The sequence below is a fragment of the Rhinoderma darwinii genome, chromosome 2 (genome assembly GCF_050947455.1).
Source record: "Rhinoderma darwinii isolate aRhiDar2 chromosome 2, aRhiDar2.hap1, whole genome shotgun sequence".
Classification (NCBI taxonomy): domain Eukaryota; kingdom Metazoa; phylum Chordata; class Amphibia; order Anura; family Rhinodermatidae; genus Rhinoderma; species Rhinoderma darwinii.
In genome coordinates, this window is record NC_134688.1 from 26772450 (window position 1) to 26787377 (window position 14928).

The 14928-nt window shown below is 43.0% G+C and overlaps 1 protein-coding gene across 1 annotated transcript; it reads left to right on the plus strand.

Moving 5' to 3' along the window:
- Positions 1-932: 932 nt before the first annotated feature.
- Positions 933-3776, plus strand: FUT4 (fucosyltransferase 4). Its single transcript, XM_075849956.1, has one exon. The coding sequence runs from the start codon at positions 1848-1850 to the stop codon at positions 2937-2939; it is 1092 nt and encodes a 363-aa protein (XP_075706071.1). The 5' UTR covers positions 933-1847; the 3' UTR covers positions 2940-3776.
- The last annotated feature ends 11152 nt before the right edge of the window (positions 3777-14928 follow it).

Consider the following 14928-nt stretch of genomic DNA (forward strand, 5'->3'; position numbering starts at 1 on the left):
TCCATAGGCTTCTCTATAGGGCCGGGTTCCTACGTAGCGTAAAATCTGCGGAATTTCCGCAATGGAATTCTGTATGAAAATTCTGCAGCATTTATAGTAACAGAAAAGTGAGTGAGATTTAGAAAATCCCATGCCCACGCTGCTGAAAAAATACAGAAAAGTCATGCGGAAAGTGTTCTGCGGTGCGACATTCAATTCCGCAGCATGACAATTTATGCCGTGGGTTCTGTGCAAAGCTGCTGCATGTTTGGCCCATAGACTTCAATGGGGAGCATCTGCATCTGCAGAGTATCCTGAGTGTTGCAACGTTTCCTTGGGCTTCAAAAACGCCAGAAAAGTGCTTTTTAACATTCACTTTTTTATGCAGTTTAAAGCACCAGAATTTTTTTTACAGTATGTGTAAAGGAGGCCTTAGGGGGTGAAAGGGGCATTCCCACTTTGCACAATATATTTTTGTTAGAAAGGTCCCCCCCAAGGATTAATTGATTACAGGTTGTCCCTCTATTGGAACTCCCAGCAATCAGCTATAATCGGGGAAAAAATTCCACTACAGCGCCACCACAGGTTAAATGAAGCATTACACAGTTCTCATTCAATCAATGCGCTTTCCGTGTAACGCACAAATTCGGGTAACCGTGAAGACACACTTTTTGTGTCTCTCTAACCTATTAACCCAGAATTCCCGTGAAAAGGTATTTGAAAATAGGTTTTCTAAACCAGGCAGTCCCTTAAAGCAAGTAATAAGTCACGTCCATGATGCATGTGTTACTCCTCAGAAAATTTCATGGAACAATGTTGCACAACTTGCCAGGCAGAGAAAGGGTTAAGATTTAAAAAAAAAAAAATCATCTTCCTGCCTATGACATTACACTGGGCTTCATATGTGCATTCTACACCCCTCTGCTGGTACTATGACAGTACTGCTGTTTCTTTGCTGCCCGGATCTTTCTTTTTTTGTTCTTGTCAGTGGCAGTGAAGGGGGTTAATCCAGTCACCAGCCCGCAGCAGTGGAGGAAAGGGTTAACTCAAAGCAAATGACTGTCAACCTGCAAGTCCATCTCAGGTTTCTCAAGGAACTTCCTGACTGACAGATGACATCACTGGAGGTGTGACTGACTGATGATGTGGATGGAGCAAACAAGCTGCTGTGCTGGTTGTGTAAAGCTGGTGTTCTGTGCCGCACAAGACTGCGAGACTCCTTCTTCTCATCACTGAGTTCACCCAACACAAGGGGAAGGCTGTGGCACAGACATAAAGTACAAGGCGGTGAGAAAAGTGCACTTAAAGGAGAAGAACAAATCACAGTCACAGTGAAGACGGCTGCCAGAGGGGTGTGCAAGCTCAACTGGATAGGTACTTACCACGAGCTGAAGGAAGAAGAACGCCAGCATGGAAATCACATAAACCGCGTCTAGTTTCGTCGTCCAGGAATAAGGAAGCTGACTGTTTTCGCTGTCTCGAGCTTAACCATCTAACGCTGTTTAGTTGCTGAGTTCTCCGTCGGTTAACCTCATGGAAATTTCCAGTCCGTGCAAGGATAAAACGCACACCCAGGGCATGGAAGTCCACACATTGACTCGTAACAAGTGTCAGGACCTGCATGCTGATGGGACGCACATGAACTGATTTCACATTCTCTCTGCTTTTCTAAAACTTCCTCTTGGACCTGAAGGCATTCTGGAAAGAAACAACACTTCAAGGGCAGCCTCATTCCAGACGTCCCCTTGCACAAAGACGAATACAAGATTTACAGACATGAGAGACACTTGCGACTGGGCACAATTGGCATGGTGTGGGCTTTTTTAAGACCTAAGACATCAAGTCATACCGTAGGCAAGTAAGCCACCATGAGAGCAGAAAGTTTGTTGTCTTTCGAGCAACTGCGAGGATGGAGACCCTGCCGGAGGGGGCGCTGCAGGACTCTTAAGTCACAACTCCTTGCTGCCAGCTTGACGTGCACCTTACTGTTAGTATATGCTTGCACCCAAGATTTCCTCTATAATCCCACACATTTCACGTTAATATGGGGAAATCCTACACAACCAAATGAAGTCACAGTCCTTATCTGGTACGAGCCATTTGGCAAAAGAAGACGACTTGCAGATTGCCACATACTCTTCAACATCACTGGGTGCCAACTGACCACTAACCGGAGCCTTTACTCGAAAGCAGATGCGCTTTTATTTCATCACAGGGACATTGGCGAATATGGTGACTTTCCAATAACCAAGCGTCCTGCTTCCCAAAAGTGGATCTGGATGAACTTTGAGTCACCTTCTCATTCGTCCTGGTTGACAACCTTAGGGGGTGTATTCAATTGGACTATGTCCTACAGAGTGGACTCCGATATATTTGTGCCATACGGCTATTTATTTTCCAGGAAACGTGCCAAGGTAGTCCTTCCTCGAAAAAGAAAACTAGTGGCATGGGTGATTAGTAACTGGAATGAGGATCACGAGCGAGTTCAGTATTACAACCAGCTTAGGGAACACGTTGATATTGATATTTATGGGAGGTACGGGATGGATTTAAAGCATGATAATATTGTGAGGAGCGTATCACAATACAAGTTTTACCTCGCTTTTGAGAATTCACTACATACGGATTATATCACTGAAAAATTATGGCGAAATGCGTTTAAATCTAGCGCAATCCCTATAGTCATGGGTCCCAGTCGATACAATTATGAGATGTTTATTCCCCGTAATTCCTTCATTCATGTAGACGATTTCTCAAGTCCCAAAAAGTTGGCCATGTACTTGAGGTTTCTTGACAAAAACATTCATATGTACAGGAGATATTTCACGTGGAAGAAGAGGTACGATGTCCACGTGACTTCTTTTTGGGATGAACATTACTGTACGGCTTGTGAATCCGTGAAAGCATCCGGCGATGAGTATCGGACCATCTCAGATCTTGCAGGATGGTTCGAGAGCTGAAGAAACACTTTTTGCCCCGAGTTCTTATCAAACTTTGTGCCCGTCGAACACCATCAACTCTAGTAACCTTTAAGATTTAGAGCTGGAATCTACAAAATGGAAAGATATCATCTAGAGGACTCGGACTTCAGAAAAGACCACACTACAATAAATTCCTTCATGAATTTCAACCCAATCCTCAATGTATTTCTGCCTAACTGGAATAGTATCGGTCCCGAGACATAACACCTTTACTGTTCTAAACAAGTATAACATTTTAATTTTTTTCCTTTTAATTGTTTTTTCTTTTTTATGGGTGATATATATTTTTTTATGAGTTACATATCAAATACCTGTACTGTCCTTAACAATTGCACATTTTTTTTATTTTACTTTTTTATTTTCTTATGTTTTACTTCAAATCATAGTACTGTACTGTTTGTAACCATGGCAGTTCTTTTAGTTGTTTTTTTTATTAGTTATATGTCAAATAACCGATTTCTCCAAAAATTGGTTCAACAATTACTTTTCACTTGGAAACTATTTAAAGATTATCTATATGGTGGATGTGTTTTAACGTAAAATGTAAATTATTAATTATTTTGAAACCGAATTGTACGATTTTTTTAAGACAAGAGTTCATTGCAATGCAATACGTCTATTTATGTTTATGTATAATGAGGAAGGTGATATTACTTGAAGCCAGGATAAGGATATAGTTTACTGGTCTACACTTGCTGACTGGGTGTGCAGACATTTATAGGATAAATTATTGAACAGAAGCACAAGACACTGGTGACACTATTTGTCTTTTGTGATATATTTTGTCATGGGAAAAAATAAATTTTTGGGAATAAATTTGGTTGAAGTTTTGTTATGGAACGACAGTAACATTAGCTAGAAAAATGGTGTATAAACAGATGTAGCAGTGCTAACACAGCTCACCATGACATCACATTGTAGTGATTTTAAATAGGATAGCACGTAAAGATATTGTGGTATTTTATCACCATAACAAGAAACAGTGACCTGCAAAGTATTTTCTACATTTGTATGTAGTTCGTTGTAGATTTAACTATAGACTTTAAGGGTAACTAAACGTTTAAAAAAACGTTTGTCATAGTGACATGTCAGAAGTTTTGAACGATGGGGGTCTTAGCACTGAGACCTCCACCGATCGCTAAAACAAAGTGGCAAAAGCGCTCAAGTGAGATATGTGCCCCTTCGTTTCTGATCAGCTTTCCTCGAAAAGCCAAGCGAACGGTGTATGGACTCATAGACATTCTATTGAGCCCGTGCACCGCTCGCTCTGCTTTACCGAGAAAAGCCGATCAGAAATGAAGCAGCAGGCGCTTATGTCGCTTCGTTTTAGTGATCGGTGGGAGTCTCAGAGTTTGGACCCCCACCGAGCAAAACTTCTGACATGTCACTATGTGAAAAGTTTTTAAAACACCTAGTTACACTTTAAGGGTATGTGCACACACACTAATTACGTCCGTAATTGACGGACGTATTTCGGCCGCAAGTACCGGACCGAACACACTGCAGGGAGCCGGGCTCCTAGCATCATACTTATGTACGACGCTAGGAGTCCCTGCCTCGCTGCCGGACAGCTGTCCCGTACTGTAATCATGTTTTCAGTACGGGACAGTTGTCCTGCAGCGAGGCAGGGACTCCTAGCACTGTACATAAGTATGATGCTAGGAGCCCGGCTCCCTGCACTGTGTTCGGTCCGGTACTTGCGGCCGAAATACGTCCGTCAATTACGGACGTAATTAGTGTGTGTGCACATACCCTTAGGGGCCCATACACTTTAGATAGCCCGGCAGAGTGTTCATGTTTATTTCAATGGGGGAGGGGGATAAGTAGCTGTCAGGCACCTTCCAACATGCCTGCATTTTAAGTGGCCGCCATGTAGGTAATACTACAATTTGGGCGCTGCAGGGGAAATAAATGGTTGACCAACAGAGCAGATCAACGCGTCGGTCTCATTATACGGAGACCTCATTCAGATGGGCGTAAAGAGGCCGCATTTTAGTGTCCATATTACAACTGCAATTCCAGGCCTGACCGTTGGTTTAATGACCTGAACTAATAGCTTCATAGGGATTTACGATGCTGTTAATTCGATTCGACCTGCGATTGGGCCGGGATTTGCAGCTGGAACACAGACGGACGCTAAAATGCGGCCACTTTACAACTGTCTGAATGAGCTCTAGTTTCTCTAGGTCATTGAAGTGGACTGATCAACATGTGAATATGTAATATATGCATCGGCACTCATACGTTGGTGTTTAGGGGTACATGTGTAGATGAGTTATTCAGACCCACAGCCCATTCAGGGTAGGAGACTGTTACTGACTCAAAAGTACTAAATAAAGAAAAAAATGATAACAAATATAGTAAAAGTATTAATGAGTATCTATTAGGGCTGGTTCACACAGCAAAGTCTGGTGCAGTTTTTGATGTCTTTTGTAGCCAAAACCAAGAGTAGATCTGTATATAATGGAAGGAAATCTTTCTTTTTTTTAAAAAAATTTTTAGATTATTTTATGGTTTTAGCTAAATCCAGGGACAAATTAAGATATGTAGAAGTCTCAAGACAAAACACTGTCCCCCATGAGTTTTTGGGAGTGACACTAAAAACAGGTGAAATATAAAAATGATTCTGCTATAGTAAATTCAATGATTACAAACTGTAGCAATAATACAATAGTCTTTCAAAAAAGAGCATAAAAAGCACAAATAAGAGTACCATACCGTGCCCAAATAATGCAAAACATATAGTGCCCAAACAATAATAACCCTGAGGACCATGGTGGAGCCTTTTTACCAGCCAAAACAAAACAAAAAAAGGCTCAAAAACTGCGAACAATAGGCATATGTTGGAACACAAAGGTTTGGTTAAAAATATTGGGGCTTGGGAGATAGTTAAAGATAACTCCATACACATGGGCACATCGCTAGTCCACAGACGTGCTAGATGTAAAAACATCCCGCATCGCCCGCAGCTGTAGCCCCAGGGATCGGTTCCCAGAGAAAAATTACTCTTTTACATTCTCCAATGTATGGCTACCATAGAGTTCAGTATTGCTTCAGCATTAACTCTGCCGTGTACGGCTCGGCGCAGGCAGGCACGATGTCGTGACGTAACCGCACGTAACCGCACCTGTCTGCGCCGAGTCACTCGCAGCACAGACCGGAGGGGAAGAATCCTCCACCCATCGTGAGAACGGGGATAGATAAGTAATTATGTTATTATTTTTCTATTAGGCACTATGGGCCATTACACTGGATAGGGAAGGGGGCTGATATGGTGGCTGTTATAGGAGCAATTTACTATATTAGGGGCATTATACTGTATGGGTGGCATTATACTGTGGGGGCAATATATCATGGGGACAGCTATGGGGGTCATTATACTGTATTAAGGGCATTATACTGTGGGACATTATACTGTGGCCAAGAAGAGAAAAAAACAAACACCCGGCGCACATCGTGCATCATCTCTTGTTTAAAATGACAAAGGGTCGGGGGTAAGCGGTTGTGTTTACCTTGTGGTGTTGTGCTAGGAGCACAACACCCAGAAGTGCCTGTATGGTCTCAAAGGACTGCAGCTGGTAAATCCGTGCAGGGGCTGTCAGGGCTCCCTCAGTAGATCGAGATAAATGGAGAAACAAGTGGATAAAATTCTTAAGCGCTGTCCAATTGTTGTGGAATTGAAGGATTCAATCCAAGGCAAGAAGTTTAAATAAGATATATGTTTAATGGATAAGAATGCTACGCGTTACGAGATCGGACCGATCTCTTCATCAGGCAAAGAAACATACCTATCCACTTTTTTCTCCATTTATCTCGATTATACTGTGGCGGCAGCTATGGGGGCATTATACTGTGGCGGCAGCTATGGGGGCATTATACTGTGGGGGCAGCTATGGGGGGCATTATCCTATGTGTGGGGCAGCTATGGGGGGCATTATACTGTATGGGGGCAGCTATGGGGGACATTATACTGTGTGTGGGCAGCTATGGGTGGCATTATACTGTATGGGGTAGCTATGGGGCATTATACTGTGTGGGGTGCAGCTATGGGGAGCATTAAACTGTGTGGGGCAGCTATGGGGGCATTATACTGTGAGGGATGCTATGGGGGCAATATACTGTGGGGGCAGCTATGGGTGACATCATACTGTGGCGGCAGCTATGGGGGGCATTATACTGTATGGGGCAGCTAAGGGGGTATTATGCTGCATGGGGGCAGCTATGGGTCATTATGCTGTATGGGGGAATTTGTTTGGGCATTGTACTGCATGAGGGCATCTGTGTGGGCATTATACTGTATGGGGCATCTGTGTGGGCAGTATACTGTATGTGGCATCTGTGTGGGCATTATACTGTGGGGGGGCATCTATGGGGGCATTATACTGGAGATTGGGTGGGATTAGAGGTGTGGCTCAATATAAAAAAAATGTGACGCTGCGTTCTGCATCGATTGTCCCGCTTTGTGATACTTGAAAGTATAGCACTGTCAACAGGGAGGGCAGTATAGCTCTGTCTACTGGGGGGCTGTATAGTACTGTCTACAGGTGGGGGCTGTATGGCACTATTTACAGGGGGGCTGCGTGTGGCACCCAAGGGAGGGGGGCCCATTCAAAAGTTTGCTATGGGGCTCAGTGTTTCCTAGTTACGCCCGTGGCCCCATCTACCATGGCCCATTTATAATATAGTGACTTCTTAGGGGGCAGAAGGGCCCTTGGGTCTCCTCAGGCCCATGTACGACTGCTACCTTTGCACCCGCAATAGCTACACCTCTGACCACAGTGCAGCTTTAATTTTTCTAAATCAGTTTGAGAAATGGAAGCTGAGCTCTAATTGGATGCTACAGCCAACAAGCCAATTTTTCTCTGAGCTTCAATAAATGTGACCCATTGTGTATGAGATTTTATGGGAAAAAACATCCTGATTAGTGCCAAGGGTGCAGGCACTCTAGAGAGCACAGTGTAATGCTTCCACACAGTGTAATGCTTCATGTCCCCTGTGGCGGCGCTGCAGGAGAACTGAATACTTGCTGCCTGGTTCTCTTGCATATTATGGCTGATCGCTGAGGTTCCAGCGTGACCCGTTTGTTTACAGGAACTCTTTTAATAAAAAAGGATTTCATCCTTAGGCCTAGTACTCAGCATAGTTTAACATAGTATTTTAGAGGAGGAAGAATTTAAAGAAAAAGATTTGTTCAAACATATTTTACAGAATTTCTTTTTTGTTCTGCTCTTTGATCTCAGCTGATTAAAAAACTGCTGACAAATTGAGTTCGCGTCAATTTCTTAATAAAAAAAAAATGTCAAGACAAAACAGATAAATCCCATGAGTCCCCTAGAAAGTAATAACATCTGTTAAACGATCGGTCAGCATTTTATTTTTTATTTTTTATAAATACTGTAAAATACGCAGGTGTAACCTTAGCCTTGGCTAAGTGAAAACATAATAAAACTGCACTAGAACTGCACTGAGTGAACCAAGTCTTTGCAGCATAATCAAATTTTACTTTATGGCATTTTAACAAAATCTCTGATCATACAATGTAGCATTATTGTTCATTATTTGTAATTTCTGCCTTATTTAACACACAGGTCACTATGGGCACCATCTTTCTTTACTGCTAATTCCCTTCCTCCGTCATTAAAAGGGTTTACCTAATTTCGATAACCCCTTTCCATAGGCCCTCTAAGCTGTTGGCCATTACATTGCCCGCTGGAGAAATGATGTGGTTATAACCAACAGATTAAAATTGTCAATGGAAACTGATGATCATACACTGACTTACATCGCAGAAACGACGTCATATGGCGATAAGTATAGGATATGTTATGTTCTGTCTGCCATTAAGTAAGGGCCTGTTCACATCAGCGTTGGCTTTCCGTTCCGCGGTTCCGTCGGAGGTTTGCGTTGGGTGAACCCTGCAACGGAAAGTCAAACTGAAACCACAGCTTCCGTTTCCGTCACCATTGATATCAATGGTGACGGAAACATTGCTAATTTTTCCGTTTGTCACCATTTCGGCAGGTTTCCGTTTTAACGACGGAATCAATAGCGTAGTCGACTGCGCTATTGATTCCGTCAAAAAAACGGAAACCTGCCGGAATGGTGACGAACGGAAAAATTAGCAATGTTTCCGTCACCATTGATATCAATGGTGACGGAAACGGAAGCTGTGGTTTCAGTTTGACTTTCCGTTGCAGGGTTCACCCAACGCAAACCTCCGACGGAACCGCGGAACAGAAAGCCAACGCTGATGTGAACAGGCCCTTACTGCTACTGTGGATACAATATCGCTAATCATCGTTGTTTGTAAATGTTGATATAATTGTTACAGCTATGCTTTAAGAGGTAATAATATTTACTACATACCTGCAGCCGATCCGTCCCTTATACCCATGTGGCACTTATCAGCTGGATTATCGGCCTATCATTCCCTATCACAGGACGGGACTATACCTAGCTCACCATTTGTATGATTTATATACGACAAAACCCGCTCAAGAATTACTCTATGGTTGCGACTATATGCAACATTGTTTGGCCATAATATATGCTCTTATAAACAAACGGGATATATGTTATATGTGGGCTACCTATTTTTTGACCCGGCCGGGCTTGTGACGTCTATGTATGTTTTTTATTATTGTATGTGTTTTTTGTGTTGTGTTTATTTTGCTATTTAGACATAGGATTGCAATTGGTGCTACCCTTGTCATATTTATTTAATTCTGTTAATACATTTTGATACTTTTGTATTTACACTGAGCCGAGTGCCCGCTTTATCCTTCTCATTTTCCTATCCCTCCCCCTTTTCCTTCCCCTTTCCTCTCTTCCCCTCTCCCTTTCCATTTTTGTGATTATATCACTATTGTTCCCTGGTTGGCACCGTACTAATGGTACTGAGCTTATGCCCATTTAAACGTGATCTGATTTCTATATTTATTCTACTATATATGGATATCATAGACGGGGGTTCCCCTTTCAGGACCTCTGCATAAGAGACAGTGGAGAGCCACTAACAATCAAAGACTCTCAGTCTGGTAGACTTGGCCCATCCATGCTCGCACTTAAAGAGGCTCTGTCACCAGATTTTCAAACCCCTATCTCGTATTGCAGCAGATCGGCGCTGCAATGTAGATAACAGTAACGTTTTGTTTTTTTTCAAAAACGAGCATTTTTGGCCAAGTTATGAGCATTTTTATATTTATGCAAATGAGCCTTTCTTAAGTACAACTGGGCGTGTTTAACGTTATGTACAACTGGGCGTGTATTATGTGCGTACATCGGGGCGTTTTTACTTGTTTTACTAGCTGGGCGTTGTGAATAGAAGTGTATGATGCTGACGAATCAGCATCATCCACTTCTCTTCGTTACCACCCAGCTTCTGGCAGTGCACAGACACACAGCGTGTCCTCCAGAGATCACGCTGTGACGTCACTTCCTGCCCCAGGTCCTGCATCGTGTCGGACGAGTGAGGACACATCGGCACCAGGCGACAGAGGCTACAGTTGATTCTGCAGCAGCATCGGCGTTTGCAGGTAAGTCGATGTAGCCTCTGTCGCCTGGTGCCGATGTGTCCTCGCCCGTCCGACACGATGCAGGACCTGGGGCAGGAAGTGACGTCACAGCGTGATCTCTCGAGAACACGCTGTGTGTCTGCACTGCCAGAAGCTGGGTGTTAACGAAGAGAAGTGGATGATGCTGATTCGTCAGCATCATACACTTCTATTCACAACGCCCAGCTAGTAAAACAAGTAAACACACCCAGATGTACTTAACTTTAAACACGCCCAGTTGTACTTAAGAAAGGCTCATTTGCATAAATATAAAAATGCTCATAACTTGGCCAAAAATGCTCGTTTTTGAAAAAAACGAAACGTTACTGTAATCTACATTGCAGCGCCGATCTGCTGCAATACGAGATAGAGGTTTGAAAATCTGGTGACAGAGCCTCTTTAAGGCTGCATTCACACCTGCGTCAGTGTTTCCGTTATTCTGCCCTGTCAGAGTAGCAGAACAATGGAAATACTGGCAGCGCTGGTTCCATTGTACGACGGACACCACCAGCGGCTGACGGAACCATTTGACTTTAATGGGTTCCATCGGGTTTCCGTCGGGATGTCCGTGGTTCTACTGGAGACAATATCGTAGCATGCAGTGTTTCCGGTATATTCGGACTGATCTGCAATGGAGGCCCCTAACAGAACCTCCAACGCAGAGTGAACGGGGCCTAACACTACATTTCCCATGAATAGCCAAAATAAGCAAAATCAGCTGTTTGCTGGGGTTCCGGATCTCATATTAATGGGGTTATCTAAAATATTGTGACTATATCTCACAAGCTCATGGATTGCTGTACTGTCACTATGTAGCTCCTTGCCTGCATAGACAGTTTTGATAAGAAGTCTGGGGTGGGCCCGAGATGGACTCATAGTATTGTCTGGATATGCTGGACAACCCTTTAAAGAGTCACCTATCCTGATATGGCTGTTTTAGTAAATAATTGTATTCCCCATGAAATAACGATTCTGGAGCTTCTTTTCTTAAAACTCTACATTGGGCCGTTCCTCTGTTATTCCTCTTAGAAATGTATGCATAAATGTACACTTGTGTGTTACCACTTGGGGGTGTGGCCCGACACAGACTGGCATTGTCCAATCAGTGCTGACAGAGTGAGATTGTGTACGGACACGCCCCTTTGAATAGGGAAATGGTAACACCCAGTTGCCAATTTATTCATAAACTTCTAACAGGAATAACAGAGGAACGGCACAATGTAGAGTTCTAAGAACAGATGTTCCAGAATCGTTATTTCATGGGGAATAGAAGTTTTTACTAGAATAGAAATGCCTGGAGAGGTGACAGGTCCTCTTTAATATAGAAAAAAAGGGTCAGACTTCTATTGCTCGTGATGTCCCAATTTCCCAAAGTACTACACCTTAATTATTTCTGCTGGGTAGTGAGCACGATGCAGATATGGGGGCACTGTATCTGCCACATTTATATGGTTATTGTGTCAGACTGTTATAGGGGCACCGAAGCAATCATTGTTATGGTGACAATTTAGTTATCACTATTATGGGGGCACTTTGTCACTTTTATGGGGTCAGTGTAGCTATCTGCATAATATGGGCACTGTGGTAGTCATTGCAATGGAGTCAATTTAGCTGTCACTATTATGGGAGCGTTGTGAATGCCATTGTTATGGGGTCACTGTAGCTGTTACCTATATGAGGGCACTGTGGTTGCACAGTTATGGGGATACTGTCACAATAACTGTTATAAGCCACTGTGGCAGGAACAATAATGGGGCACTCTGGCTTTCACTGTAATTAGGTCAATGTGACTTTCACCATTATGGGAGCACTGTGGCTGGAGTTGTCATGGGATGAATGTAGTAGTCACTGTTCTGGAAGATCTGTGGCTGCCTAGGGGCACGTTGACTGTTATAAGGGCACCATGACTGGTACTGTGGCATCTAAAAAAGTTGCAAATGTTTTGTGTAATGAAATTTCCCTCTATCCTGTCTCTATCCCATCTCAAAAGTTGAGGGGTATGTACCTGAATAGTGAGACAAGTAAGATCAGGAGCCCACAGAGAGGAGGCCGCAGACTAGCTTGTTGGGCGGTGGGAACCCACACCAGGCCCATTCCAAGGGGAAACCTGCAATTTTAGCAAACCTCTTAGCGACCCTTCTCTTCTACAAGGGGTTAAGAACGATCTTTGGGTCCTCTTCTTCTGAAATGGATGGGTGTAGCAGCATTAAACAAGTGGAGGGCCCAATTTTAATATTTGCTATGGTGCCCTTTCCTCTCTGTAGGTTCCTAATAAGAGCCACGCCATCTATTTAGGTGCTTGATATGGGCTGAGGGGGAGGGGAGGCCTATCTCTGTCCCTACACCAGATCCCGGGAGGGTGGAGTAAGGTCTACACCTCGGATAAAAGCTGTGCTTTGAGAAATAGTAAAAGGCGGCCTCCCTCATTTTGTGAGTGCATCCTGATTCCTCGGTTTAATGACAGTTCTGCCTAATCCTTGTGACTGATTTATTTGCTCTGCTCTGAATAAAGAGGATTAAACTGTTTGGGATGAGAGATTCCATGCAGAATACAAAGGATTAACACAATTTCTAATAGGTTCAAATGAATTGAACTGTTCCCCAGGCAATAGAGCGGCACAGGCGCCGGAGACGGCAACGTGGTACCTTTATATTAACATACCTGTGGGTATGCTTTAATGAACATCACAGACAGATGTAGCAGAGCTGAATTTGATATTTGGCACAAATCACTTTGACATTACAATGTTCTACTGTGCGATATAGCTATGCAGTTAAATCATCTGTATCACTTTAATTCCTGGCAGTCTCAAAGCATTAAATGACAAATTCAGCTCTGCTACATCTTCTATCCTAGTACAGAGAATAGTATATAACACCACAATCCTCCATCTCTAACTTAACCCTTTCCTCTTATTGTCCTTATAACATGATTTTTTTAAACAATTTTTCATAGCACACATGCCTGGCTTTACTCATTTTAGAATTACAGATGTAGCAGTGCTGAGTTTGTCAGATTCTATTTCTCATTTTATACATAGCGTTAACCTATTCCATACAATAATTAAGCACTTCAGACACTTTGCCCATTGGAACTCACAATCCGTATTTCCTATACTAGAGACAATTTAATTTGACACTTTATCTGTGTAGATTCCAATCCTGTTTTTGACACTGTTCACACTGAGGTTTTTTTGGCTCTTTATGACACGGAAACTGCTTCGCAATCTGTGCCAAAAAATGGCTGAAATCACCCCCCATTGATTTCAATGGGAGACAGAGGCGTTTTTTTGCTGGCGGCTTTTAGCCACTCGCAGGAAAAAAAGCGTCATGTCCTTTCTTGCCGTGGTTTCCGCCTCTGACCTCCCATTGAAATCAATGGGAGGAAGAAAATACCTGCGGCGCTCGTTTACGGCCGTTTTTCGCTGCTTTATTTGCCCGCAGAGAAAAACGAGGAAAAAAAGCGCAGGTAGATCAAAATCTGCCTCAAGATTCCTGAAGCAATTCTGAGGCACATTTTTTCTGCGTGCAAAAAACTCTGTGTGAACAGGACATTTAGCTTACTAAATACTAAAGCAAAATACTGACCAAAATACTGCCGTGTGAATATGGCCTAAACCTAAAAAAAAAAGTCAATACGTTATCATGATACACAAATAATGTAGTCCCAAAGATCTAAATGACAAATTCAGCTCTGCTGCATCTGTATATTATTTTATGACATAAAGTCACCATTTCTGGCAGAACAGTATCAATGCATCTGTAAAAGTAGTGACGTTTCTATACAACTTCCCAAAAATCCATGATTTATATTGTATGGTCTGTGCATGTTTGCTTTTATTTGTCCTATTATTCACATTCCTCTTTATTTTGCCCAGTGAAACGTCTTCTTAAAATTATAAATTTAAAGGTGTTTTTCCAGAATTATAAATGATCAGTTATCCACCGAAAAGGTGATAATTTTCTGATCACTGGGGACACCCACCACTGAGACTCCTACCGATCATGGGAACGGGGTCCTGTACCCCCAGATCCTGCGCACTGCACCCCCTGCAGTGAGGATGAGCATGAATGGAGTGGCGTTGAACGAAGCGGCAGCGCACATGCTCAACCACCGCTCCATTCAATGCCCTCCTCAGATGTCCTAGATATCAGGAAACTATCCCCTATCCTGTAGATAGCTGATCATTTATAACTCTGGGAAAAACCCTTTAAATGTAGAAACTTATTCCCTACTGAATATTACATGATCAGATACAGATGACGCAAGATATGACACCGGAGAAAATGCTGCATCACAACACAATGTAGTGGACACATGCATCATGCCCCCCCCCCCCCACTGTCTCTATTCTCCCCCCTCCTCACTTTATTCTCTCTCTCTATTCTCTCTCCCCCTCTTTCTCCCTCTCACT